The following is a 26,366-nucleotide window of genomic DNA, read 5'->3' as shown; positions in this document are numbered from 1 at the left end:
CCGGCGTCTTTGACAAAGGCATCGAGTCTTTTACTGCATTTTGGCATACACCGAACTTCGCCCTTTTCTCCTTTGCCTTCATCATTTTGATTTTGCGGGGGCTAATAAACCCATGGTGAAGTTCGCCCTTCCCATGCGCCTCTTCAATTAGACGGAACGTCCCTTCGTCGGGATATCCCCCACACGACGATCCCGTTACCTTTGCCTTACACCCGAAGAACGGCAACTCTTTTATGACGACCTCCGGTCCCGAGAAGAGAGTTTTGAAGTTTTGGATCGCTAGCACCATTCTGGTCTGCAACCGAGATGCAGAAGCTTCCGATTTTTGGAGGAAAACGGCGGCATCTCATGTTCTTGCTGAAACGAGATAAAAGAGAATCAATTCTAGGTACACAATAAATAGTACTTGAACAGATGGGGAGGTTTCCCGTTCCTATTCCGCAGAGGATTCGACCGGTCGAAGAACTGCTTTCCCTTTCTTGTTTCTGTAGAATAGGATAGAACCTGGACGAGGAAAGATTAATGAGGAACTTATCGTGAAGTAACAAGGAAGGGAGAGAGATAGCCACCTTCGTCTTCGACGAATTGACATTCGTTGTAGCTATCCCAGAGGGCTCTGAATACCGGTTTATCGGAATAAGCATAGTGTTTGCCGATGAATGCCTTCAGATGAATAGTGGCTTCTTCTCCGTGATCTAGATGTGCTAGTTTAACAGACACCATGCTACATGGGAGTAGCAGTCACTCACAGAATGGCATCTTGGGGAAGAACTATTTGATCAAAAAAAGATCCTTTGAACGTCGGTTATTGCAGTAATGGGTAATATTTGAAGGCTTACGTGGTGAATAACATGGTAATGAGCGACATCGTGCAAAAAGAACCGACCCTGCCATCCCAAAAAGTTTCTGTCGACGGTAGCTGCGGCTCCACGCTGGTAATTCCATTCTCTTCCACGGTAGTGGGGCAAGGCAGGGTCGGTGTGGTGTAAATAGGTGATCATGACGACTGAACGCCGGAATAATAGGGCAGGGTAGGTGTGCCAAGCAGTAATCGACCATTGAGCTAAGCCAGGAAATGACAGAAGTTCAATACTCACACCAATGGGACAATGCAAGCCACGGTATACCGTAAAATTTGACAACTTCCCAAAAGCCGTATGCAGAGCTGGCGGAAGAGACAATATAGGCCATAGCGGCGATACCAATGTTGGACATTATCACGGCGTCTCGCTGTTCCCTGGTGAATAGGATAGAGCTTGCTGAGGAAGCAGTACTCTCTCGGTCAGTAATGACACCGGGACCGTCAACGATCAACGTACGGTCAAAGTGATTTGTCCATTTTGGGTAGTTTTTCTGACCCGATACGTTGTAGACTGATTGAACATTGACACGGTCAGCGTATGCGCCCCATCTTAAGGTTCGAGTGAATGCCTTAACTTACGTAGGTAGGCAGGGAAAGCGAGTAGTTGCTGTCGAACGAGCATGAAAAGCGTGTAGATTGGTGTGTCCCCAAAAATCTCATCATACTCGATGGATCTTTCGCCAGTGGGGACCCCGAGTTCATTTCTGGTTTTTGGAACATAGACCTCATCTCGTTCCATTGAAGCGTGGTTACGGTGGTGACGATGATGAGATATTTTCCAGCTAAAATACGGGGTCCATAATGCAGTGTGAAGGACCTGTGAGCAGCGGAAAGGACTGGCATGAGAATATGTTGAAAGTGAACGCATTATGGAGGAAGTTTACAAATCCGATTGTGTCGTTGACAAATCTGTGGTCTGAGAAAGCACCGTGGCCACACTAGATAATAGTAGTCGTCAATGCCGCCGTCCGTTAAGTGTTAAAAAAGAGGTTGATGGTACTTCGTGACCGATGACCCAAATACCGGTGAAGACAAGCCCTTGAAACCACCAGCTGTAAAAAAAGATGTAGTGTCAGCTGGAACGAGCGGCCAAATCAATGATTAACGTACTATGTTGCCCAGGCAGACCATCGAAGGAGTTCTACCCCTAGAGGGGTGATAGTTTGGACGATAGCGGGATTCTTTGGGATAAGGTCGATATTCGTGGCGAGATGCCAAAGGAGAGTTGCGAGGACTATGTCTCGCAAGAGGTACTGTAGTCCGAGAGTGGTATCTCTCGCAAAGAGATGTGGTGGTATGGCGGCCCGGATTTCTTTGAGAGACCTGGTAACCTTGTCGGTCAGTACGGAGGCCAGATGTAAAGCGGGAAATCACATTACCAGGACATGGGTGTGAATACCGGTAAGTCCTTCTCATCGTAGCAGTTGGGAGACGTATCTGAATGATCAGTCATCTTGCTAAGTTGACCTTCCAGTAGTATCTAAGGAAGATAGTTGCAAAAGGTCAAACGAAGACTGGGATATCTGAAGATGTTTTACTGAGCGCTTCATCTTAACTACCCTCAGCGTACGGAGACTCGGATCGTGTCCTTACGCGAATGGTTCCCGAATCCTGATATTCTCGCAAAAAGCTTTCAGCCGACAGTTGGCACTGGGGTCAAATGATACGTACTGAGCCTGTTTGCGAGGACATCCGTTGGACCTTTCCCGTAATCCAAACTTCTGTCGGTTGAAATGCACGCGCACGGTATAGAAGTACCTAAGATGAGACAGATGAGAAGTTCTTCAAAGTGCACGGCCGCCGTAGGAGGTGCGGATTCCCCCTGTAAAGAATTGGGGAAACAGCTTGAATTTAGTACATGAGCCTGAGAAAAGGAGAAGTCATTTTGAGTCTTCGCAGCCATCATCGACATCTCTGGGGCCTCTTTGAACGAACACAAGCAGAGTGGAGGGAACTGAGTCGAGTTAACTGGCAACGAAGAGCGTTGGATGTGAGATGTTGCCACGGCCATTTCATTGGATTCAGGGCATAGATTAAGCCGTCGAATCCGACACCTCGGACATCGGGGACTCACGTCAAGCGTTATTTATAACTATTTGCTACTCGCACGCGGCGTTCTTCCACGATGGGCGTTATGCTCACACCTGCCAGTCTAATCTTGGTTCTGACTTATCTTTCGGAAGGTCTATCATGTAGGCCTTAGCTGCTTTGGAATCTATGGCCGCCATACATTTCACGGGTGGTATCGTGTTAGGAGACTGGCGGCCACTATATACTGCCAGCACCGAGACCGATATCCGTACTAGCCTCTAGGACTTCTTTTTCAACTGCAACTCCCTCGCAAGCGTTCTCAATGTTGTCGAAGATATTCGCAGACAGCCCGGAATATAACGCAAGGAAATCTACGCCGCTTTCACCGACAAAGGTCGCTGCTTCGATTCAATAAAGTCTCCGATGTGGTATATCTTGTATACTGACTATGTATCCCTCTATAGGTAACCATAGCCGAACTTCGAGCTGCCGTGCCCAAACACCTTTTCGAGAAAAACACCATCAAGGGGCTAGCGTATGTTCTTCGAGATGTTATATGTGCAACCGCTCTCTACAAGCTAGCTTGGCTCATTAAACCTACCGCAAATAGTCTCGTGACAGGCTCACGGGATGTGCCCCAAATCGTCGGTACTTGCTTCGAGTGGTGTGCATGGGCGTCTTACTGGTTCTGTCAAAGCGTTGCTCTCGCGGGCTGCTGGAGTTTGGCACACGAGGCTGGGCATGATAATATATCATCTCATAAGTGGGTCAATGATCTCGTCGGGTTCAGTCTTCATACTGTAAGTGTCGATATCATTTCGACTTGAACTCGTTTGCCCATCTCTATACCGCGTAGTTTCTTCTGGCCCCATATTTCGCATGGAGGGCTTCCCATCGTGCTCACCACAAGGCCACTGCATCCGTTGAACGGGATGAGAATTTTGTACCGCGAACTCGTAAAGACTATGGTCTTCCGCCTGAGGTACTTGCCACTACTCGAGATTACCACGAGATATTCGAGGAGACGCCAATATATACCCTCGCACGGATGTTATTCATGCAACTATTAGGTTGGCAAGTCTACTTGGTGACCAACATCTTGGGCTCTCCTCGACACCCTCCTGGAACAAACGTGAGTCTACCTTTGCCACTATGGTCGTTACTTCTTGCCGTGACCATGGAACGACCCACAGCATTTCTTTCCCTCATCGACACTCTTCAAGCCAAGAGATAGGCGAGGGATTATTATTTCCAATATTGGGATATCCTTCATGGCCTCTCTTCTGTACCTCTGGTCGAAACATGTCGGTGCCTCCATGTTTATCAAATTATATTTTATTCCATACTTAGTGAGTGTTTAGCTTTTGAATGTCGACTCAGCTGACTCCTTGAATATAACATAGCTCGCCAACCACTGGATTGTAATGCTGACTTATCTCCATCACTCTGATCCCACCGTGCCCATGTATCGTAGTACCCAGTGGTCGTTTGTTCGAGGCGCGACTGCTACCGTGGACAGGCCACTTCTCGGATGGGCTGGTCGATTCTTCCTCCACAACGTGAGCCATGACCATGTAAGTCACATTAATTCGAGTTAATAAAGGCAATTTATAACTGAGTGCTCGTTGTGAAGATTTCTCACCACTTATTTTCTTCGATCCCATTCTGTAAGTAAATGTTCGAGTCGAATCTCGGTCTTCTGGATGAAACTCAAGGCCGTTCTGCCTATTCAGACAATCAACCCCTTGCGACAGCTGCGATCAAGGGGATTTTGAAGGAGGATTATAATTATGATTCTACGGTAGGGTGTCTTCTTGACTGGGATATCTGCGTGCATACTTACCTTATTGGTCCCCCTACCCTAGAACTCGTTCCGCGCCCTCTATCGAACGTTTACTCAATGCTGCTTCATAGAAGAAGAAGGCGATATCGTGTTTTATAAGAACCGGGAAGGCAAGACCGCGCGGGAACTAGCTAAAGATGCTCTGACCTATCCGCCGAGAGCAACTTAGGTACTTCTTGTTTCTTTCCAATGTAAAATTTTCATGGTATAGTCGCTGAAACTACAAATGTTGAACCGGGATTGTCAGGCTGAACTTCAGAATTCGCGTGTTCAAGGAATTCATCAAATCCTTGTAAACGGTAGTAGATCAGGCTCAGCGCAATCGTATCATTGAAGTTCCGATCACCAAACCGGAATCAGAAACTTGGGTATCTCCGAGAACTCCGAATCATTTGAACGAGGACCTCGTCCTGAAGCGTCGTCAAAACATTGGTATCTGCAGACATGTCTTTCTTACGGGAAGGGAGGGAAATGGAGAAGCCAGGTAACTGAGCGTCTCAGCTCAAGATATAACGGCAGCGCAGAGTGGGTGTCAAAGTGGAAGTGGGCCGGGAGTAACATTGTGCTCCATGATGGAAAAAAACGGGGGCGTATTAAACCCGACGCGGGAGAACATTGGATTAGTGAGAGATAGCGATGAGCTTCACCAAGATCTGCACTGTGGTATCACGGAAGAAACAAACAACGCGATATTGAGAGTTCCGTGTGTGAACGCACGAGTCCGTACGATTTAGAAAACTCATAGCTGAGGACAACGGGAGAAGTGAAAAGATGTTCATCAGGGCAGTGAACCGAAAATCAGAACTAGGAGTAAAAGTATTCCGACAATGTAAAATAGGTTTGAGTATCGGACAGTAAAGGAGGAAAACGGAGAGAAGCCGGTGACGTCGTTACAGTCATCTCTCAACATTTCTGCAAGCTCCCTAATTTCCTTGGTTTTCAAGCTGTGTCACAGTTGGATCGCAAGGCGTTCGAAGCGAAACGGATCTCGGTCATGGTGTCCTCAGTAATAAGCTCTTCCGTTGTTGCTCCGTTCAACGCGTCCCCGTTCCGGATATAATTCCGAGAAGCCACTCTTCGTATGTGAAGAACTACGTGGCTGGTGATAATGGAGTGGAGGACGCGTTCAAGGCTACAAAATGGAATAAACGCTCAGATTCAAGCTCCACGGACGAGAAAATACTGACGGTGAGAACATGATTACAAAACTGGACTGAGGAGCACGGAGCAGAGGAGTTAGTTGGACAGTATGATCTCGATTAGTAACGCGCAACTCACCGGCAGCTGGAAAATGATCACAACGTTGATCAACGACAGCACTGTATAACACTGAGTTTCTGGTATCCCTTTAAACGAAAGTAAGCCTTACCGAAGATTGCAGCGTAGTACATGAGGCCTAAATACGGTCATGATAGTCGAAAACATTGCAATGTTTCTACTCACCATCTTGATAAATAACCTTCACTAGGTTGAATCTACCACCTCTCCTATCTGGTAGTACGTAAGTAACTCAAAAAGCGACAGAAGAACTGTGAGCTCCTCACAGGCTTTGAGCCCAGGTATAGCCATCAGGATGAAACCGGCTTCAAAGAGCTTCAGCCTCCTCAGACCCTCCAGAGAGGTAGCTACGAACCGGTATTAAAGGCCATTAGCATGACCCAACTCATGTATAGATCCTTGTTCCCCATTGTGCAAAAACAACCACGAAGTTGTGCCACCTCGGGCATATGGAGTTCGAGGCCTAATATATCCTGGAATGTGAGTGTAGCTCGGTAGGACGTGCTCCTCGTGGAAGGAACTGACACTGAAACCCTCCTACAAATCTCACATAGAAGAGCACCGCAGGAGCCCAGCATGGCAGCGCCAGCAAGAACACCACAACCAGAACAGAAGGTTTATTCAGCCAAACGGCCCAAATCCGCATTGCAAGAATGCCTATTGATTGGGGCGTAAGAATGACAAAGTCAGAGTAGGGTGAATGGACGCACATTCCGAAAGGGTGATTCCTATAAGCATAATCCCTACACCATGACGGATTAGTATGAATCTACCTCAAAGAAACCGTCGAAAAGCCTCACATGCACTCATCTTATATGTGACCACACATGATTCTGTGTCGGATGGGCCCTGAATGTCTGTTTTGTTATCGTAGAGTGAGATTGTGTAAAGCGGTAGCGCTGGTATACTGACCATACGCAGCCAGAATAAACCGATCCCAAAACGGTAGATACCTTTGTACGAGGTATATCACGTTGAACACGGTCGCTCTTTTTAACGGCCGTTTTCGAGGATCGAGGGCTGCCCAGACGTATCTGAGTTCGTCATCTAAATTGAGAAGAATGTCGTAGGCGAAGATTGCTCCTGCAGCAACTGAACGCTTAGTTGGTGAGGTTCCGTTGCCAACGGAAGGGCACGGAATTTAAGGGTACTGTACCTTGGGCAAACTGCAACAAAAGACGAGTCAGTAGAAGCGTATTGAGATTATGAAGGGAGCTCACACGAACAAACAATCCATCTCGAATTGTCTCCAACACCAAATCTGGGGGAAGGTCAACCATTCACATTTTTGGGACCCTTAATACCCTATATAAACACACCACCAAACAGCATTTCGCAGACGGAGTAAAAGGTGCCGCTGAGAAAGTAGTAAGTACCGTCGGTGACATCGGAGTTTGGATTATCAGATCAGACAAGGCACCCTGTCAAAGATGCTTTAATAAATTAAAGCTATATTGATATGGCCAACCCGGACGCCCCTCCTCTGTTTGGGTTGAAGAATCCACATCTATGATGTTAAAATCATTACAGTCAAGGGAGGTACACAGATACAGAGAATCAGATGCATTATGAGACCTCGTTGGCGCTGACGAGAACATCTCGACCGTTGCCACGTATTGAACGTCGTTCGCGGTCCCTTGATAGAGGTTTCCGCATATCTATGTTGGGTCATAAATTAGAAGGAAGCATGAGTTATCCTTGAGATACGTACCAAAGGCATCTTCTTCATCTCGTCCGCCTTTCCCGATTCCTAGATTCCCATAGTACTCTCTCACTCTCCTATACACGCTATATTCCAGCCTTTCATACATGTCGATGGCAATAATGTTCGCGCATCGAACGTATAGGTCGACGAAGAAACCATGGTAGGTTTCGTCCGACACGAGTTCGAGCAGGGACATCATTTTGCGAGCAAGACCCAGTTTTCTGTATTCGGGGGCGACGGTAATAGCTGTAACATGACCGTGCCATTCTGTCCCTAATCCTTCTGCTTTTCCAATGACTGCGGGCGAGTATAGTTTTTTTTTCAGTTCGAGGGTTTTAGTGTGTCCAAATTTTAGTGTTTCGTACCGTAGCCCATCATACGCCCACTTGGTGCTTCTTGAACGCAGCAAAGGTCAGGCCATCGCGAAAGATAGTTCAGATAGAAGCCAATGTTGTACTACGCGACATGAGAGAGTGGTTTTCTTTCGTGGTGGAGGTACTGCTCACTGTTTCTGTCCAAATATCTAGGTTGCTGTTCGTGGGTCAGACATGATGCGAGAAACTGGAGGAATTCGAGTCTCACATGTTGTTGAATTTGAACATATCCTCAGCTCGAAACGGACGAAGAATGCTCATGGTGGTGGGCCGTGGTAGTGGGTGAACTTCGGTGAACTCGAACGCGTTTCCCTCCCGCGGGCTTTGTTCCGCACCTTCATCGTCATCCTCACAATCTCAGATCTAGCACACTCCGAACGTCCATGAACTACTTCAAAATCAATTCCACAGCCATTTGAAACAGGGTTGGTTTAATCCTGATACCTGAAAACTATTGTGTAAAAGGATAACGGATATCGGTGCGGATTGTCTATTCGTCTCTGGTTTTCACTGATCCAATTCTACTCTTTTCTCAAGTATACTGCAATGAGCAACGCCAGACCAGAAGCTCAACAATCGCAGTATGGCCGTCGACGGTCGAACACGACCCAGTCAATGTTTCGGTCAACGCCAAACGTACCACTCGTGTATGGGGATAATACTGTCTTGAACTCTTGGGTACATGACGTTAAGGATTCGCCCAATGTGATTCTGAACCATGCGTACTGGCCTGGTGTTAGGGAAGGAGATATACTCAGTATTTCTGCCGGAGAAGGTCGCGCATTCTTATTCATTGTTCCGAAGGATGAAGGATGTCCAAAACCTCAACTACAGGCACGTGCGACCATCAAGTACTGATCATGACCCCCCATTCAACTAAACAAAAAATCAAATCCAGATATCAGTTCCAAAAACTATTGCTGAAACGTTTGGGGTCAGGAACAACAGCGAAGTCACAGTCTCCAAGGTGTGCGTAACCCAGACAGTTTTTTTTGAAACTATACTCATTACGCAACCCAACAGGTCGACCAAACCGAACATCGCGCTGAATATGTCGAGCTCTCGTTTCAGGACCAGTATCTCGGGCGTAACGACATGTGGCGATTAGACAAGCATCTCGTGAATCAATGTGTCTACGTTGGTCAGGAGATCTCTTTCATCAACGCCATCATGACCAAGATCCATGGAATCTATGTCAGAGGAAAGCAGGCGGGTACCTCCCCATTCAGTTCTGCCATTTGTTCTGATTAGGGCTCATGACAGGTGCTTGCTGCACTGATAACTCCTCTCACAAAGTTCATCTACCGCTCCCTCTCGGCGAAGGCGACAATCTTTATCCAGGTGTGCCGCGAACTTTGGGAATTTGCCGGCGATGGGGAACGATTCTACGAGAAAATTGTACATTCGTTCCTTCCGGCTCTATTTGCCAAATGGAAAGAAGCCGGAACGAACCACACTGTGGTCATCGTTCTCATTTCACGAGTGTTTTACGATCAATCCGAGGTTGATTATGCCGCTGGCCCGCTGAGGCGCGACGAGATGGGGAGATGGTACAAGGATTTCTATAAGGTTATTACCGACCTTGAAGTCATTTATGAGTGGAAACCGACACTCGTCAGCCTGAAAAACTCATTTTGGGACTTTCAGAGGGACATTCTTCTCACACATCACTTCCATCGAGCTGCCATGGAGTCAACTCAGGGCGCTGCGGCAGACCATGTTCGTCTTGTCGGACAGTTGTCGTATGCCCACGATGGACCTATCCTTGAAGCTCTCAACCTCAATCTCTATCCATCCGAGACGCATTATATCGATCGTTCCCTTGGTTTGACTGGAGTCTCCACGATTTTGATAACTCCTGGAACGGGGTTTTTCCGTGTATCGAAACAGCTCCTTCGGCTGACGACAACACGACTTTTGGACCAAGGATTTATACTTCAAGTAATATCATTGGCGCGAGCTCCACTGCACCAAACACCGATTTTCAGCTTCGAGAGCAACATCCCCGATGGCAAGCTCAATAAAGATGGACCCTATGGTTCTAGGGTTATGGATCCGTTATGGGGCTGCGATGAGAGCAGGAAGAACTCGAAACCAACGACAATTTGGTGGGAGCCGTTTTGGGTGGAGATGTCATTCTGGGACGAGCAAATGGTACGAGTTGTGTTATTCTTCTATACCTATGGCAGCTCACTCAGCCTTCCTGTAAATAGGACTTGCCTTTTCGTCAAGACAGGTAAATTTCCAGATTTCGGTGGCCCCGTACCTCCAGTTGATTGAGAAATAGATTCACACCTCGTGCAAAGATGTATGAGATTCAAATGCTTGGCTTGCTCGATCAAGATGTTCTGCCCAGTATTGAGGTCCCTTTCTTGCCAACGTCTCTGTCGGGGTTTGATCCTGCGGCTCCCTACCAGACCCCACCCCTCGAATCTGATGTGCTCCCTTCCAAGGCAGAAGCAGACCAGTTCGACTTGGATACACTTTCTTTGCAGCCCATGCAACCCGAGAAATTTGTGCCCCGGCCCCCAAGTCGTAACTCCGTCGTGTCTTCCAGTTCCTTATCATCATCTCTCCGAACCGCTACTGCAGAAAAACGAACGCATCGTAATTCCATTATTACCCAAAAGATCGAACGAATCGAAGAGAGTCCGCCAATTGTCATCAAGGATCTGCCCGATGATGAAGGCAGTGGACTTCCTTCCGTATCCGTCAAAGGCTTGAGCTCCTCGCCTTCGAATTCACAAGGTTCGATTCGTTCCGCGAGGTCGAATCGGTCTGGAACTTCTCAGGTGGCAGCGGTCGCTACGAATACTAAGGGGCGATCCCCATCTCGAACCACGTTGGCTTCGAAGCTTACGACGAGCTGGCTGTTCAAGCCGTTCATGAGTGCTCCAAGCGAGCCGCAGACATCCGCCGTCTCCGCGTCTGTTTCGATCAGCAGCTTATCCCCTTCTCCTTCCATCATCTCCCCAAAGTCTCGGACCACGACTCTTCAGGGCAGCCCCAGATCAACGCAGCCCTTGACCATCAAGAATTCGACGGTGGCTCCTTCGGTGTTGACCAAGACCTTTGAGGAAGAGTCATTTTTAACCCCAGTTGTGCATGTTAATACCGGATCGCGAACCGCTCAGTTACGCCGCTCCTCACCTGTCAATACCCCGCCACGAGGGGGGGACTTTGACTCGTTGAAACGCAGAAGTGGCAATTTCCCTGTCGGTTTTGCGTTTTCACCTTCCTCAGCGTCTCCTACATACATCCGAGCGAACCCTACCCGCCCGCAACCACTTCTTACCAATACCACGAGACACGAACGCTCAGGAGGACTTCCCTCACGCTGGGAACATATGTACCCAGTATTACCGTCTTTACACGAGATCAAATGGGATGCGCTTGTAACGCCGCCATGCTTGCCACTTACAGTCGAATATTTCCCCAAACCGAAGGAACTGGAAAGGGAATATGACGTGTTTTCGTATGAGTTCGTCGTTGACCCGACCGAAATGAAGAAATCCTTCTCTCTCAATCCACCCGTGGAGGTCAAAGGGATGAGTCCAGATGCCATCAAGAAGGCATGGGCACTGGTGGTGATGAAGCAGATGTCTGCTGTTCGGTTGGCTCAGGGCTTTCAGTTCGTCATTCGGCCTGCCAACCCCGTCAATGGAGAGGCTGAGGATAAAGGCCGATCTCCATTCCATCGAACGTCGTCTTTCATGACGGCAGAGGACGATGTTACGCTCACGCCCCTCTCTAAAGGCGCAGCCGAGGTTTTGACCTCTACTGGTATACCAGTATATCTGAGCATGAGTAATGAAATTCATCGGATTTCGTACACTGGAGAGACGATACAGGTGAGGAGGTATGTGAGGAGAATGCCTCCTACCCAGCCATTCGAGTATCAGTGTTTGATTTGGCCGAAGTTGGGGGTTGGGTATACGCAACAGAAGATTACGTTCAATTCGCATGGTTTAGAAAACTATGGGTGGAATAGGTATATATGCTCAAGCACTCGCTCCTTGACAGGGCTAAACTCTCCTTTTACGTAGATTGGATATGTTAGTTGCTGGTTATGAACATCAGTTCAATGAATCATTGCGGTACTGGAGAACACGATTTATTGTGATTCCAACGACAGAAGCCCCTACTGTGACCGTTGGCCCTTCTGGAGAACGCTTAAACGACGAGGAAGCTCGACTGGTCGGTATCGAAAAGCTAGCGGAACAGTTCACCAAACTTCGTTGGCAGCCCCCACAAGAACGATCCAACCCATCCCAAGCCGTTCGGTTCCTTCCAACTACACTCACACCAGTGGATTCTTTATTAGATGAAAATCTGATGGAACAGTTGGATCTTATCCATGCAGCTGGTCCGTTGAGGAAGAAGATGAAGAGCGAGAGAGAGATAGGAAATATGACGCTGATGGCTATCGCGAAAGCCATGCGGGAAGAAGATGGTGTTCCGATTAAGACGCACCAATGGCATCGTACTCAGTTCTCTGATTCGTTCACTGGGTATGATTTCGTGTCGTGGTTGGTAAGAGAATTTCGGGACGTTTCTTCCAGAACACAGGCAGTGGAGTGGGGGACTAAACTGCAGCAGCAAGGGTTGTTTGAGCATGCGCGAGGATACCATGGGTTTCTAGATGGGTACGTTGAATTCTTGAAGTGTGAATCGATGAAAGTTGACGGATAAACCTTTTCAGGCATTACTTCTATCGCCTTAAAGGCGAGTATGGAGTGGTGTCAACGCCAAGAAGATGGTTCAGAACCCGACCAAGCGAAGATGTGGTGACACGTTCAGGGTTCTATCCTGGAAATGCGATGCGAGTGCTTAGTGCTAGCCCGCGAAAGATGAAAAAGCGAATCATTCTGAGCCAAACCATGGTCATTGATATCGATCCAAACAAACGGAGTGACCAAGCCGAGACTGTTCTTCTCCATCACGATATCATTCACAATCCGGGTACTGTCTTCCATTTCGAGCTTCAGTGGATTGGGACGACGGCTCGATTTATCGAGGATCAGCTACGTCAGTGGAATAAAGCGATCGAAAAGTATGGATTGAAGCTTGTGGAGGCTTATGTTGGACAGATCAGTGATGTGAGAGATGGAAATCCGTTCCAGTCGTGTTTCCCTGTACGACTAGCGATTCAACCTCCTATCGTTCCTGATCTTCATCGACGCGTTCCGGAGGGTACACAGACTGCACGGTACTTTGAATACGCTCTGCTGCGTCGGTTTGGGTTCATTGTTGACGTCGAAGCAGCGGATTTGTATCCGGAGAACGTCGACGTCGTGTACTCGTACAGACGGGTACCCTTTAAATACTCTCAATTCGTTCATCGGACTGGGGTTGCTTTCGTGCAGGTCTTGGGGGGGATAAATGGTTTTTTGGTTTTGACGAATCGGTTGATTGGGCCTGGACGGATGGGGACAACGTTGTTGAATAAGAATTACCGACCTGCTACTGAGGCGGAGAGTATCCGGATTGAGTTGCATAGGTTTTGTTCAAATCAGCAGGCGTTGGTGGAGTTTTATGATGCCACGCTTGCGGAGTTGGGGAGTTCGCCTGAGGAGCCTCCTCCGCTTAGCATTTAGATGTTGTTATGACAATGATTCGTTGGCGTCCGATACATACCATACCATGCACCATCTCTTGATCGTTTTGAGTTCGCTGGCAACTTGACCTTCCTCTATCCTGACCTTTGGGATGGGTTCCCAAATCGGATATCTTCACTCACGACTCGAACTCCATTCAACCAGTAAATGAGTGTCCTGCATTGCCCATCACCAAAGAAGATAAGTCCAGAGGTGTCGTCCTGTCCGGAGCTGAAACTGAGGAAAAGCAAGGGACCTATCTGTAATAGCAATTCTTTGAGTGTGGTATACATGCCCAAGAGATGGACCTACAAACGCCTACTTTCATGTCAGTGAATCAATGTGCTGAAAAGCCACATGCTTTTGACGCGAGTCGGCGCGTTAGCTGATGATATAGATACTTAGCCTCAGGTCGAAGAGAAGTCTAAACTCCGATTCTAGCTCTACGGATATCTAGACGTACACTCCCAGTCTCAAATGTCATTCAATGCAGGTAAAGCTTAACCCGGGCCGTTCGGCCGCGTCCCTCACTCGGGGGGACGCATATATGACACTGAATTCACAGGGGTTCGAGCGGATCGACAGTGTAAATCTTGTCTTTTGAACGTTCGCGCGTAGTACGTCCGAATGAGATGGCACCTCTCTGAGGTTTTTCAATTACTCATTGAGCTACTAGTACCAAGAGGGATCTTGAATCAGAGGAAATTTGTAGTAGCATAGAGAACATACGAGAGGACGAACATACCAGATTTTGAACCTTACGATGATAGCTACATGGTGGAGCTCGACATCGAGGGAAGAGACGACGACTGAAAACTGCGGGACCCGATACCGTACGAGTATCGGGGCAGGTCGATACGAGCTAAGATCAGGCGAGTATACTTCGCGAACCTTGTGAAGTCTGTTCTCACCGGATAGTGTATCGATATCAGATTCTGAATCTTCAGATACGTCCTCAGGGCGCTAAGTACGGATTGGCACCGTGGGCATCCAGCAACCCGTGATTCAATCCATTCTTCCCACTATCATGCTAGTCTGCTTCAATTCGATACCCTTTAGCCGTACCTTGAATTTATCTCACATGACTTGTCGTAGATCAATGAGTTGACCGGCAACTCCGGCAAGCGCAAACACAAGTATTAGAATATTCCAGTTATTTCTCTCCTACTTTCTTACTCAGCTACTTACTCATCTTCCTCAGAACACAGTACATACAAGAACATTCTAGATACATGGACTACTAGTATATAAACCAGATGTAAAGCCTACACAAAATATAGAGTTCTTTCCATATTTTCACAATAGGTTATGGGCCCCGGCCTCAACTGATCACATCTCGCAGTCACTCTTTTCACACACGTCATGTCATCTGATTCTGCCATCACCTCCGCTTACCGCATTCAGCATATTTCCGGTGCCGATAATTACAGCACATGGAAAATCAAAATGGTCGACATTCTCACTGATATGGGATTATAATTTGGCCTCATCCCCACCCCGCCGTGATAAAAAGGACCATGCCACCATTGCCATTCATTCGGATTACGCTTTTTGAATTTCCCATCCCCTGATCTGTGTGTTCGGATCATCACTGTTGATTTCGCCGCTACGTTGCCGTGTGTCCGCTCGTAGGCCCGGCCCCTTGCTATACATCATTTTATTCACTACGCCCGGTGTGTCCGGTAGTGACCTAGACTTTCCGCTGCGCCAGGTGTGTCCGGCAGCAACCCTTCCCCATAGCCCCGCTGTGCCAGGTGTATCCGGCAGCACCCTTCCCTCTAGCCCTGTTGTGCCTGGTGTGTCCGGCAATATGGCATTTCTATTCTTTCCCAAATCCGGAAATCAGCGTGTGTCGCTTACTGGTGTTACTTCCGAGATCAAGGGGGAGCCTCCTGCGAGATATTGACCTCTAACGAGGCATCAGTTTCCCTGCGCTAGTTATTGAGTACTTTATTTTTATTTTTCTGTCAGTGTTATGCGCTTGAGGGGGAGTGTCGTAGATCAATGAGTTGACCGGCAACTCCGGCAAGCGCAAACACAAGTATTAGAATATTCCAGTTATTTCTCTCCTACTTTCTTACTCAGCTACTTACTCATCTTCCTCAGAACACAGTACATACAAGAACATTCTAGATACATGGACTACTAGTATATAAACCAGATGTAAAGCCTACACAAAATATAGAGTTCTTTCCATATTTTCACAATATGACTTTCACATGGATGTGGTAATGACACGTCCAAATCCTACATGTTAGCCGTCGGCCACTCCAAAGATCTCATACAATTCAACTGAGGGATGACGTATTCTCCTTCAAGCTACCCAAGGCTTCCTTCCTTGTACACCCCACGACTTCAGCATTGCCCTTAAGGATGCCGAGGCCACAAAGCATTGGTAGGATTGACAGTGTTGTCTGCAGTTTTTATGGGACTTCGGTCAGATAAAGGAATGCATATTGAGGGTTCTCTGGTGGGTCGGAGTTGCAGGACTGTGGGTTGAGAATATAACATTCATTATTGGAGCATAGCGTACTGTTGTGGGGAATAAACGAGCATTAGAAGGTGACACGACACTTGTTTATCGTCACGGGATAAAAGAAAGAACTCAACAAGCTTTCTGTCGTAGAAGCAGATGTCTACATCACATGATTTATCTTATTTCTATATACGGAGGTACGGCTAAAGGGTCGCGTTTTCAAGCAGACTCCCAATCAAGCAACGCGCGTGGGAGTCTGCCTAGGGGAGACTACTATCATGCCGGCGACCATAGACTTTTACTTCGACAGCACCAATAGCCACATTCTCCCTGAAAAAGCGATACGCGAGGGTTGGGACACATTCATCTTCTACAAAGTTCCAGTTAGATGTGGTAACCTCTGGTTAGGTCTGTTGATTTCCTTGCTTCCTCAGAACCCCTCAATGCTAATGATATATAGGTCTGAACGCTTCAAGGAACAACCTGAGACGGGCTGATGTCGCTAGGTGGCTCAGCATTTTGGTGAATGGTACAACCTCGCTTCCACCTGAGCTCTACAATTGCGCCGTCAAAGAGGTAGGCGTCTTACAGTATATGCCAACCAAAATCGCAGAGGAGCCTATCAGTTGGACGGAGCCAACGGCCTGGACACCTGGAAACTACGCCTTGAAGACATCGCATATTTGATCAATATCCGACGAGCAGTTCTCCGTCTACGTTACAGGCTATGATGGCATGTGAAGAGGTATGTAAAGCCACCATACATCCTTAGATTTGTATGGTCAACGCCGATTGTACTACAGGTTTTCCCCTCAAAAGACATCAAACCCGTTTATACCATCGAACCTGTATCGTCCTCCAAGTGGGCTGCAGACGATACAGAGCCAATGCAAATCTATGTCTTTCCCCATGCCGAATTGTTTATCCGCGGAAAGCATGGCGCAGATGTGCCGAGGTGGAGAACTGACCCAGAGAATACGATTCTTCTATCTTCGCTTTTGGTCAACGATTTTTATCTAAACCAATTTAGTTATGATGTTCAGGTTCGTGATTGATACATTCGCCGTTTTACAGTCCTTATATGGATTCATGTGGACAGATGGGACGGTTCGTTACGTTCCCTGGTATCTCTCCTAAAGCGAAGTCCTTTCTTCAAACATGTCACTTGAGGACCACGAGCACTTCAAACGTGTACATGACGCGCCATTTTAGGCAATGCTTGAAGGTGCATTGTTTCTTTGGGGATATCGGTGCTGAGAATGATTTGGATGAGATTTGGGCAAGGACCTCGGAGTGGAATGAAGATATTCCACCTGAGGATCGGGACATTATCGACGTTGCTCTTCGTCGGTGGTATGGTGCAGCTTGAATTCAAATTGCAACCTCTCACAAGGGGCTTTGTTTGGATTTCCGCCTAGTTTTTAATTCAACATAGTCGTATCGTAGCTATCATATGCCCACTTAGTACTCTTGAACGCAGCAACGTTCAGGCCATCGCGAGAGATAGTTCAAATCAAATATAATTTACTATGCGACGTGATGGAGGGACTGCTTCACCGTTCTTTCCGAATATCCAGGTTTCTGTTCGTGGGTCAGACGTGATGCGTGAAAGTGGAGGAATGATTCGAGACTGACACGTTGAATTTGAACATATCCTCAGCTCGGAATGGTCATGGCGGCGGGCCGTTGATGCGTTTTCCCTCACACGGACCTTTGTTTCCCACCTCCGTTGCCCTCTCCAATATCCCCACAATCCCAAATCTAGCACGCTCCGGACGTCCATTCGATACGTCAAAATCAATTCTACAGCCATTTGAAAGATTGTTGGGTCATTCTGGTTCCTGGATACTATCGTGAAAAAGTATCGGTGCGGGAGGCTTTGTCTGTGGTTTTCACTAATCTGATTCTACTCTTTTCTCAAGTATACTGCAATGAGCGCAATCAGACCAGAAGCTTAAAAACCACAATATGGTCGTCAACGGTTGAACACGACCCAGTCAAATCAAGTGGCAGCGATCGCTACGAATACTAAGGGGCAATCTCCATCCTCGAACCACGTTGACTTCGAAACTTACGACGAGCTGGCTGTTCAAGCCGTTCGTGGCCGGTCTAAGCGAACCACAGACATCCGCCGTCTCCGCGTCTGTTTCCATCAGCAGCTTATCCCCTTCTCCTCCCAAAATCTCGGACCACGACTCTTCACGGCAGCCCTAGATTAACGCAGTCTTTGACCATCAAGAATTCGACGATGGCTTCTTCGGTGTCGACCAAAACCTTCGAAGAAGAGTCGTTTTAAACCCCAGTTGTGCATGTTAATACTGGATCAAGAACCGTTCAGTTACGCCGTTCCTCACCTGTCAAGACCCCGAGGTGGGGACTTTGACTCGTTGAAATGTAGAAGTGGCACTTTCCCTGTCGGTTTTGGGTTTTCACCGTCCTCAGCGTCTCCTACATACATTCGCGCGAACCCTCATCATACGAGGTCAAATGGGATGCGCTCGTAACGCCGCCATGCTTGCCGCCCACTGTCGAATAAAGAAATCCTTCTCTCTCAACCCACCCGTGGAGGTCAAGAAGGAAGGAGCAGATGGCTGTTGTTCCGGTTGGCTCAGGACTTTAAGTTCGTGATTCGGTCCACACTGTCAATGGAGAGCCTGAGTTGCATCGGTTCGAATCAGCAGACGTTGGTGGAGTTTTATGATGCGACGCTTGCGGAGTTAGGGAGTTCGCCTGAGGAGCCCCCCTCCGTATTTAGATCTGTTCCTCGTGGAAATGATTCGTTGGTGTCGGATAATGTGTATGTTGATACAGTATAGCCCTACCGTCGCCGACGACCCTCACTCCCCTCGGCCGTCTGAGCGTTTCAGCCGACGTTTATGGGCATCCGACCTCATGGATGACTCGCTGCCGGTATGAATATCATGCCCCAAGGGTCCATTCCTCCTTTGAGCTGACCTTCCTCTATCCTGACCAGGTATCCGAGTCGGATCCGGTTGGGTTTCCGAATCGGATATCTTCCCATTCAAGAGCAGATCACGAGTCGCAATGGGCGTCCTGTGTTGCCCATCGCCAAGAAAGACAAGTCCCGTCCTGGTCTGGAACTGAAAGAAGGAACAACAGGGACGTTATTGGTAATGGTCATTCTTGGAGTAATACATTACCTAACCGGGGGTGGACCTACAAACGCCTATCATCATGTCACGAGTTCCGATGGCCCCGTCCGCTGGATGATACTTATTTTAGCGGCTCCCGCGCCTGTTGAAGAGAAGTCGAAACTAGTCCGTATCTAGCTCGGCGGATAGACGTACATTCCTGGTCTCAAATACTTTATTCTTGTCATTGCAGGGCTTGCATCAAACTTCCATGCCGCCCGGCCGCGTCCCACAGTCAGGGGGACGCAAACTGTCAACACACTGGTGACTGGTCGATGTCAAAAATGGCCCATGGCACCCATACCCCACCAAGGTACAACCGGATTGACGGCTGGAATGTAAATCTTGTCTTTTGAACGTTCGCGCGCACGTCCCGGAGCCCTGTCTTAATGCATCATGATTGGCACCCCTTTGAAGTTTCAAATTAATCATCGGGGTTGGGCATTCAGTCCAATATTTTGGCATATGCGCCTGAAGGATTGCGGATTCGCTGGCGGGTCCCGGTCATGGTCCCGTTCCCTTCGTATTCCCGTTCTCGAGGACGTGTTTTCCGGTAAGTAAGATTAGCAAATTTGGGATGTGGTCTCAGGCTATGTAGCGACTATTCGGGTGAGGATGACAACAGATGCATGAAAGATGTGGTACGACAGTCAATGAAGGATGGTTGTTGTGGGAGTCTACCCGGATTGTATTTGAGAAGTGGTTGTCTCCAATTTTCGATGACAGGACTGTGTAATTTATATTATATTCAGAGCGTAATATCGTATGGTGTGCTTGGTATCAATTGATTCAAGCTACTCTATCTGTTGGCTGTAACAGATGATGATCTTACGCAGTTGGACTATACAAGAATTGATTGCGCGTTTCTTCAAGTGTAAGTGGGGTCTATTATTATCACTTTGCTGCTGACCTGCTGGTATGGTGGTCAGCGGCTATTGGTTTTAATTTTTGACCCGTAAAGCCCGAGGTATACTGTTTCGCCGCATCTTGGAATCATGACGATGGCTTGATCGTGGCTTGACGGATACTTGCATCATTTCTGAGCAACCACCAGTCTCGAAAGTGAAGGGTGGTGTCTTGGGACTGGAAATTTTGCCCGCGTCGATAAAAAAAATAGGGTGTAAACGGCGGGTTTCATTCAGGGACTGGGAGTCGGGGTCATTCCCGGCATTCCCGACGCAGGTAAGGGTGATTACGCGACACGGCGTCTAATCACACGCTGTCAAGTCGAGGCTTCGCCGTGGTTCCCGAGTCACGGATATCAATCTTGAACCGTAAACAAGTGCTGTACAGTGTAGGCTTGGTGTAGGCTACAAGTTTGTGATGGTTGAAGGACACAAGGCAGATTGATAGAAAGACAACCGAGAATGCGTTTCTGGGTAAAATCCGCGAACGAGCTTCGGCGGTATCCCACCATGTACCGATTTTGCGATCAGTATGGACGAGAGCGAGGATCAGCGTTATCATCATAACGAAGGGTAATGAGACCCCCCTGAGCCATTCATGAGTTCCGAAGGCTTCAAAGCAATATCCGAGGTTTCGAATTGGTCACATATTCCAGGAAAAATGTTCAAAGGTCTCCTCGGGTTTGAGTTACCTATTAGCGTCGTGCGAGAGGCTCGGGCGGCGAGGCTGTGCAAGATATGATGTGTAATCGGATCGGCAAATGTTTCGTGTGTCATGTTCTTCGTATTCAGCGTCTGGTCTTGCTGAATACGTTCATCGTTTCCCGCCGGACTATTTCCCCACCTTCTTCCTTTCCTCCATGACCGCCACAGCGAGCAAGCCAAATCTCCTCGTCGCGTGCTACAACGCTGTGGTCAACTTCAAGGTTGAGGATCTCTTCACCACCAAGAGACCTCCTGGTCCACCTAGAACAATCTATGTCAACGAGAATATCCCCCCGGAATGTTTAGATCACAAGGGCAAAGTCAAGCGTCAGCACGTATACTGCAGCAATCAGGTCATTACATCCAAGTATACGATCCTCACGTTCATTCCGAGAAATTTGCTAGAACAGTTTAGGCGGATTGCGAATATGTATGTTCAACTCTTTGTCTCAGTCAAGAGAACTCGAGCTAAAGCAAATGTTCCAGTTATTTTTTGGCTCTCGCGATACTCCAATTCTTCCCTGAATTCTCGACAATCGCGCCTGGAGTCGTCATACTACCGCTTATTATCATTATTGCTCTCACTGCACTGAAGGATGGGTACGAGGATTATAGAAGGCATCAGTCAGATCAGCGAGTCAACCAGAGTATCGTGCAGGTGTTGAAAGGGGGGAATTGGGTCAATCCGAATGTCACCAAGGGAAAAAGCAAAACATTTGTGCGCGGAATAATTCCCAAGAGCAACAGGCGGCCACGTACTATTCATCCCACGGAATCTCTCGCAGTTGATCCTGATCTATCAGCCAACTCTATCACAAAACCAGGCGAGATAAACCAGTCTGACGCCAAATACGGAGCGGGACCACCGTATTGGGAGAACATTCTTTGGGAGGACCTCCGTGTCGGCGACTTTGTCAAGATCAACGAAAACGAGGCCATCCCCGCCGATCTCATTATCTGCTCCACCTCTGATGAGGAAAACGTCGCCTACATTGAGACTAAAAACCTCGATGGAGAGACAAACCTCAAATCCCGCAACGCTGTACCACTGGTAACGCATCTGCGCACTGCCGCCGATTGTGCCAACACCATCAATTCTTTCCGAATCAACTGTGACCGTCCCGAAAACAACATGTATCGTCTCAACGCTACCGTCGAAATGGGTGGAAAGAAGTTTCCGGTAGATCTACAGACGACCTTGTTACGAGGAACCGTCCTCAAGAACACCTCATGGGTTATTGGTGTTGTCATTTTCAGCGGCGAGGACAGTAAAATCGTCATGAATGCTGGCGGTACACCGAGTAAGCAAAGCAGGATTGAGCGGCAAATGAACCCCATGGTGTACGTGCGCAGTCTCTTTCCTAACCGCTTGTTTACTTACTGCGGGGCAGGATGATTAACCTTGCGCTTATTTTCGGGCTTGCTGCTATTTGTGCCATCGTCGGGTGGTCCCAAGAGAAGGAATATGTTCCATTGGGCGCGCCTTGGCTGATCAGTGACAAGAGTACTAGCGTGAACGCTGCTATCACTTTTGTGTACGGTTTACTCACGTGAGTTTACGAAGTTTTCATGCTCCCGTATATCCGCCGCTAACGCTTCTTCTAGATTCCAAGCATTGGTTCCAATCTCTCTATACCTGACGTTTGAAGTTGTCAGAACAGTCCAATCGATTTTTATCTATCTCGATGGCGACCTATATTACGCGAAAAAGGACACGCCTACCCAAGCCCGAAGTTGGAATTTGACGGATGATTTAGGCCAAATCGAGTACATCTTTTCCGACAAGACTGGAACGTTGACACAGGTAAGCGTAGCACTGTCAGTCCAGATGTCACTTTGTTAGACTGATATAACTTCCTCTCTAGAACGTTATGGCATTCCGACAATGCTCGATTGGAGGGAAAGCGTACAGGGGCGACCAGAAATCGGAACTCGAGAGTTCAGATCAACTGAACCCTTCGATGGATGTTGAGAAGAATACGTGTGTTGATGCAAATGCAACTGTGCAAACCATCCCCGTAGGCTTCCCACCTGACCGACCTTCCGATGCTACTAGCTCTAAAACGAATTCAACGCAGCCGAAATCATCAAGGAAAATCGACGATATTCCTCATTTCCACGACTCTGATTTGACTGCTGACATTGAGGCTGCTTATGCTGAAGAACCTGATTCTAGTATCGCTTCGCATGCGAGGAATCTGAATGGGTTCTTCTCGGTCCTTGCGCTTTGTCATACTGTCCTGGCGTCCGTTGATTCCGAGACTGGAGCGATTCAGTATAAAGCACAGTCACCTGACGAAGCCGCGCTTGTACAGGCCGCTGCGGATGTTGGGTTTGTGTTCCTTGGGAGGGAGAAGGAGACGCTTTCGTTGAGGACGCCTTCGTCACCTGAGCCGGAGAGGTATGAGTTGTTGAATATCTTGGAGTTTAATTCGACGAGGAAGAGGATGAGTGTTGTGTTGAGGAAGTTGGGAACGGATGAAGGGAGGGTGTTTTTGTTGTGTAAGGGGGCGGATAATGTTATTTTTGAGAGGTTGAAGCCTGGATCGGAGGAGTTGAAGGAGGAGACGGAGAGGCATTTGAGTGATTTTGCGAATGAGGGGTTGAGGACGTTGACGTTGGCTTATAAGGTTATTCCGGGTGAGTTTTTTTGTTTGTTCTGATGCTGGATCTGACGGATGGTTGGCTACGTACGGTAGAGGATGAATATGAGGTCTGGGCACAGAAATATCATGAAGCTTCGGTGGCTATGGATGATAGGGAAACTCAAATTGAAGCCGTTTCGGAAGAGATTGAAAAGGATCTTCGACTTTTGGGCGCTACTGCGATTGAAGATAAGCTGCAAGATGGTGTACCTGAAGCTATTGCAGACTTGAAGCGCGCTGGGATCAAAATCTGGGTAGCCACTGGTGACAAGTTGGAAACTGCTATTGGTGGGCATTCGTATTATCCTCGAAGGTGTCAACCCTTGCTAACCCACATTGTCATGACATAGCCATAGGGCGGAGCACCAACTTGATAGGACACGACTCGAACATTGTCATCGTTCGTGGTGGTGGTAGGCCGGTTGGAGATCAGATACGGGGCGCGATAGAACGGTTCTTCCCTGAAAGTCTTTCGGCGATTCCACCACCGGCGGCCAGACCGAGATCTTCGACTTCTTCCCGTCATGAGTTGCATCGAGTTAATACTGGTGTATCTATATCCTCCATCGTTGGGGAGGGCAATGGTGACAGACCGGGAGGGTTCATCCTTGTTGTGGATGGTGCTGCGTTAATCCATGTGCGTCTCTGGGGTTCTCTGTTTCTTTAATTTGAACTGTTTATCTGATTTTCTTTTTACAGGCGTTCGAGAATGCGGAAAATAAGGAGCTCCTTCTTCGTCTGGGGACTTTATGTGAAGGTGTCATTTGCTGCAGAGTGTCGCCGTTGCAGAAGGCGCTTGTCGTTCGGCTTGTGAAAGACGGGTTGAACGTCATGACGCTTGCTATTGGTGATGGTGCGAATGATGTTAGTATGATTCAAGCTGCGCATGTTGGTGTTGGTATTTCGGGTGAGGAAGGGTTGCAAGCTGTGAATTCGTCGGACTATTCCATTGCTCAGGTGGGTGGGATTGTTATCGCGTTCGAATTGTTGGCTGAAAGCCTTTGTGATATTTCTAGTTCCGGTTCTTGAAAAGGTTGTTACTTGTCCATGGGCACTGGGCGTATTCCCGCAATGGATTAATGTGAGTTATAACCACTCCGGCCCGTCCTTGTGTGTTGACGCGTGCTTTTAGGATTCTCAACTTCTTTTACAAGAACGTCGTACCCACCGGTATAATGTGGTGGTTCCAGATCTTTTGTCAGTGGAGTGCAAACTTGTAAGTTGTTATTATCGATTGCTTGGCCACGTTCGTCTTATCGATCTGACGTCTTCTCTCAGCGCGTTCGAATATCAGTACATTCTGTTCTGGAACTCGATATGGACTATCGCTCCTGTGGCTGGTATTGGTGTTGCTGACCGGATTATCGGTATGGCTACAGGAGGTTTTGAAGCTCGGTGATGCTAATCTCTTTCCTTTAGATGACCATGTCCTTATGGATATCCCTGAGCTATATTGGTACGGTCGTACAAGATACTATTTCTCGTTCCGGAGCTTCTTCGGGTTCATGCTCGATGGTCTCTACCAGGTCGGTATTCATCGCGGTCAATGAGGTTCCGTTTACTTACCCTTCTTGGCCAGTCTGTCATTCTTTTCTTCCTGGTCATGTACACATATGTCACCACGTCGTCGCGAGTTGATGGTTACGATGCTGCGTTCTATGAATGGTCGACGGTAAGGATTGCGTTTTTCTTTCCCGAATTGATGAAACGTTCTGATGCGTGTCGTTGTCATAGACTGTAGCCGTTGCTGCTGTTTGTGTGGCAGATGTTTTTACTGGCTTGACTGCTGCGGCTTGGACATGGTGGTTGGTGTTCTTCGTCTTCATCGGCGTGCTTATCGTCTGGGCGTACACAGTAAGTGTCTCAGGATCTTTTCAACCCTGTGAGCCATGCTAAATGGTGTCAAAGCTTATCAACTCCGCACTCAATCCCGCCACTACTTGGACATTTGTCTACGGAAACTACTATTATCTCTGCACATCAGCTTACTTTTGGCTTGGTTTACTTTTGGTGTTCATACTCTCCCTCGCACCACGATTTATCATCAAAGCGTACAAGGCCTCGATAAACCCTGGTGATATCGATGTCGTCCGGTATATCAGCAAGAACGGTCCCTATAACGATCTTACAGCACAAGGCTCCGACGTGCATCTAGGGATTGGGCTAACGGAGATGAAGAAACGACGAAACCGGATGTCACGAGCATCTTCCATGGCGGAACGGATGTCGCGCCGGTCTTCGAGAAGTAGTGTGGTGACTATTGATAGGCTTTCAAGGCCTGGAACGGCACTTGGTGTACGATCTGCGAGTCGGATGGATATGTCTACAGGGATGGTGTCCGCGGAGCGTGGGTTTGATTTTGCTACGGAAGAGAATGGGCCGGCGATTCGAAGGATACAGACGAATCTTTCGGAGAGGCGGTTGAGTAGTCGAAATCTTCCTAGTCCTATGGCTAGTGAGCAAAAGGGGAAAGGAAGCGATGGGCGTCACCCTCATCATCATCCGACAAGAATGTTTTCGCTACCTAGGGGTTTCAAGAAGAAAAAATCTGGAACGACACCTAGAATAGGCGAGTGAGGACTCTTTTTTTGGTTCCCTCCTCCCCTCCCCCCTTCTCTCTTTTCTGTAGGCCTGCTTGCTACACCTTGTTCCGCTACCTTTTCTTTTTTGTCATTCGCATGCATCTGCATTAATATCTGTCCTTGTTATCCTCGATCTTTTACCTGATGTATTTCCCATCTGTATCGACATACTTCCTCCCCACCTTGCTTTCCCAGTGTTTTTTTTTGCGAT

General features: G+C 47.9%; 9 protein-coding genes across 11 annotated transcripts; 6 read left to right on the top strand and 3 right to left on the bottom strand.

Annotated features, from left to right (window-relative positions):
• Positions 1–388: 388 nt before the first annotated feature.
• E1B28_009360 (uncharacterized protein) lies at positions 389–2,937 on the bottom strand. Of its 3 annotated transcripts, XM_043154248.1 has the most exons (13): positions 2,534–2,858; positions 2,401–2,473; positions 2,242–2,342; positions 1,973–2,185; positions 1,863–1,914; positions 1,747–1,800; positions 1,442–1,679; positions 1,320–1,373; positions 1,098–1,259; positions 840–1,006; positions 750–771; positions 570–695; positions 389–504 (listed from the first exon to the last, which is right to left on the bottom strand). In XM_043154248.1, exons 2-13 carry the CDS (start codon positions 2,410–2,412, stop codon positions 434–436), a joined length of 1,272 nt encoding a protein of 423 aa, XP_043009539.1. In that variant the 5' UTR covers positions 2,413–2,473; positions 2,534–2,858; the 3' UTR covers positions 389–433. The 3 variants fall into 3 exon arrangements, with proteins under 3 accessions (XP_043009539.1, XP_043009538.1, XP_043009540.1); XM_043154247.1 differs by having other exon boundaries at positions 2,242–2,473; positions 2,534–2,937; XM_043154249.1 differs by having other exon boundaries at positions 750–792; positions 2,242–2,481.
• Positions 2,938–2,962: 25 nt separating this feature from the next.
• Positions 2,963–4,984, top strand: E1B28_009359 (uncharacterized protein). The gene is made up of 8 exons (XM_043154246.1): positions 2,963–3,287; positions 3,358–3,693; positions 3,750–4,025; positions 4,087–4,242; positions 4,297–4,467; positions 4,527–4,560; positions 4,627–4,694; positions 4,759–4,984. Exons 1-8 carry the CDS (start codon positions 3,216–3,218, stop codon positions 4,903–4,905), a joined length of 1,260 nt encoding a protein of 419 aa, XP_043009537.1. The 5' UTR covers positions 2,963–3,215; the 3' UTR covers positions 4,906–4,984.
• Positions 4,985–5,675: 691 nt separating this feature from the next.
• E1B28_009358 (uncharacterized protein) lies at positions 5,676–7,294 on the bottom strand (the record flags this gene model as incomplete). The annotated part of the gene is made up of 13 exons (XM_043154245.1): positions 5,676–5,868; positions 5,924–5,949; positions 6,015–6,055; positions 6,106–6,132; positions 6,180–6,227; positions 6,281–6,319; positions 6,370–6,477; positions 6,540–6,671; positions 6,725–6,757; positions 6,815–6,871; positions 6,927–7,106; positions 7,171–7,180; positions 7,235–7,294. The coding sequence occupies 13 exons, from the start codon at positions 7,292–7,294 to the stop codon at positions 5,676–5,678; spliced, it is 954 nt and encodes a 317-aa protein (XP_043009536.1).
• Positions 7,295–7,429: 135 nt separating this feature from the next.
• Positions 7,430–8,386, bottom strand: E1B28_009357 (uncharacterized protein). The gene is made up of 5 exons (XM_043154244.1): positions 8,302–8,386; positions 8,226–8,250; positions 8,085–8,175; positions 7,726–8,016; positions 7,430–7,672 (listed from the first exon to the last, which is right to left on the bottom strand). Exons 1-5 carry the CDS (start codon positions 8,352–8,354, stop codon positions 7,581–7,583), a joined length of 552 nt encoding a protein of 183 aa, XP_043009535.1. The 5' UTR covers positions 8,355–8,386; the 3' UTR covers positions 7,430–7,580.
• A 24-nt stretch (positions 8,387–8,410) lies between these two features.
• Positions 8,411–13,742, top strand: E1B28_009356 (uncharacterized protein). Its single transcript, XM_043154243.1, has 9 exons — positions 8,411–8,572; positions 8,631–8,927; positions 8,992–9,060; positions 9,117–9,302; positions 9,357–10,247; positions 10,307–10,329; positions 10,381–12,084; positions 12,140–12,739; positions 12,796–13,742. Exons 2-9 carry the CDS (start codon positions 8,640–8,642, stop codon positions 13,688–13,690), a joined length of 4,656 nt encoding a protein of 1,551 aa, XP_043009534.1. The 5' UTR covers positions 8,411–8,572; positions 8,631–8,639; the 3' UTR covers positions 13,691–13,742.
• Positions 13,743–16,444: 2,702 nt separating this feature from the next.
• On the top strand, positions 16,445–16,853 carry E1B28_009355 (uncharacterized protein; the record flags this gene model as incomplete). Its single annotated transcript, XM_043154242.1, has 2 exons — positions 16,445–16,574; positions 16,627–16,853. The coding sequence occupies 2 exons, from the start codon at positions 16,445–16,447 to the stop codon at positions 16,851–16,853; spliced, it is 357 nt and encodes a 118-aa protein (XP_043009533.1).
• Positions 16,854–16,893: 40 nt separating this feature from the next.
• On the top strand, positions 16,894–17,535 carry E1B28_009354 (uncharacterized protein; the record flags this gene model as incomplete). Its single annotated transcript, XM_043154241.1, has 3 exons — positions 16,894–16,911; positions 16,970–17,209; positions 17,266–17,535. The coding sequence occupies 3 exons, from the start codon at positions 16,894–16,896 to the stop codon at positions 17,533–17,535; spliced, it is 528 nt and encodes a 175-aa protein (XP_043009532.1).
• A 1,527-nt stretch (positions 17,536–19,062) lies between these two features.
• E1B28_009353 (uncharacterized protein) lies at positions 19,063–19,456 on the top strand (the record flags this gene model as incomplete). The annotated part of the gene is made up of 2 exons (XM_043154240.1): positions 19,063–19,076; positions 19,141–19,456. 2 exons carry the CDS (start codon positions 19,063–19,065, stop codon positions 19,454–19,456), a joined length of 330 nt encoding a protein of 109 aa, XP_043009531.1.
• A 1,550-nt stretch (positions 19,457–21,006) lies between these two features.
• Positions 21,007–26,150, top strand: E1B28_009352 (uncharacterized protein; the record flags this gene model as incomplete). Its single annotated transcript, XM_043154239.1, has 15 exons — positions 21,007–21,358; positions 21,415–22,269; positions 22,320–22,478; positions 22,534–22,732; positions 22,794–23,568; positions 23,628–23,861; positions 23,924–24,210; positions 24,273–24,530; positions 24,590–24,654; positions 24,706–24,789; positions 24,852–24,940; positions 24,993–25,099; positions 25,153–25,245; positions 25,308–25,427; positions 25,482–26,150. Exons 1-15 carry the CDS (start codon positions 21,084–21,086, stop codon positions 26,148–26,150), a joined length of 4,269 nt encoding a protein of 1,422 aa, XP_043009530.1. The 5' UTR covers positions 21,007–21,083.
• Positions 26,151–26,366: the final 216 nt, after the last annotated feature.

This window comes from Marasmius oreades, chromosome 5 (genome assembly GCF_018924745.1).
Source record: "Marasmius oreades isolate 03SP1 chromosome 5, whole genome shotgun sequence".
Classification (NCBI taxonomy): domain Eukaryota; kingdom Fungi; phylum Basidiomycota; class Agaricomycetes; order Agaricales; family Marasmiaceae; genus Marasmius; species Marasmius oreades.
The sequence above is the reverse complement of the archived record's forward strand: the minus strand, read 5'-3'. Positions and strand labels throughout refer to the sequence as shown.

Coding starts and splice junctions, on each gene's coding strand:
- E1B28_009356 (XM_043154243.1), top strand. CDS start 8,640: ATGAGCAACGCCAGACCAGAAGCTCAACAATCGCAGTATGGCCGTCGA. Junction 9,061..9,116: donor GCGAAGTCACAGTCTCCAAG/GTGTGCGTAACC, acceptor GCAACCCAACAG/GTCGACCAAACCGAACATCG. Junction 12,740..12,795: donor TACCATGGGTTTCTAGATGG/GTACGTTGAATT, acceptor AAACCTTTTCAG/GCATTACTTCTATCGCCTTA.
- E1B28_009360 (XM_043154248.1), bottom strand. Junction 1,680..1,746: donor TCAACGACACAATCGGATTT/GTAAACTTCCTC, acceptor CGCTGCTCACAG/GTCCTTCACACTGCATTATG. Junction 1,007..1,097: donor GCTTGCATTGTCCCATTGGT/GTGAGTATTGAA, acceptor TCCGGCGTTCAG/TCGTCATGATCACCTATTTA.
- E1B28_009357 (XM_043154244.1), bottom strand. CDS start 8,354: ATGAGCATTCTTCGTCCGTTTCGAGCTGAGGATATGTTCAAATTCAAC. Junction 8,017..8,084: donor TGGGCGTATGATGGGCTACG/GTACGAAACACT, acceptor ACTCGCCCGCAG/TCATTGGAAAAGCAGAAGGA. Junction 7,673..7,725: donor AGATGAAGAAGATGCCTTTG/GTACGTATCTCA, acceptor GACCCAACATAG/ATATGCGGAAACCTCTATCA.
- E1B28_009359 (XM_043154246.1), top strand. CDS start 3,216: ATGTTGTCGAAGATATTCGCAGACAGCCCGGAATATAACGCAAGGAAA. Junction 4,243..4,296: donor TATATTTTATTCCATACTTA/GTGAGTGTTTAG, acceptor AATATAACATAG/CTCGCCAACCACTGGATTGT. Junction 4,561..4,626: donor ATTTTCTTCGATCCCATTCT/GTAAGTAAATGT, acceptor CTGCCTATTCAG/ACAATCAACCCCTTGCGACA.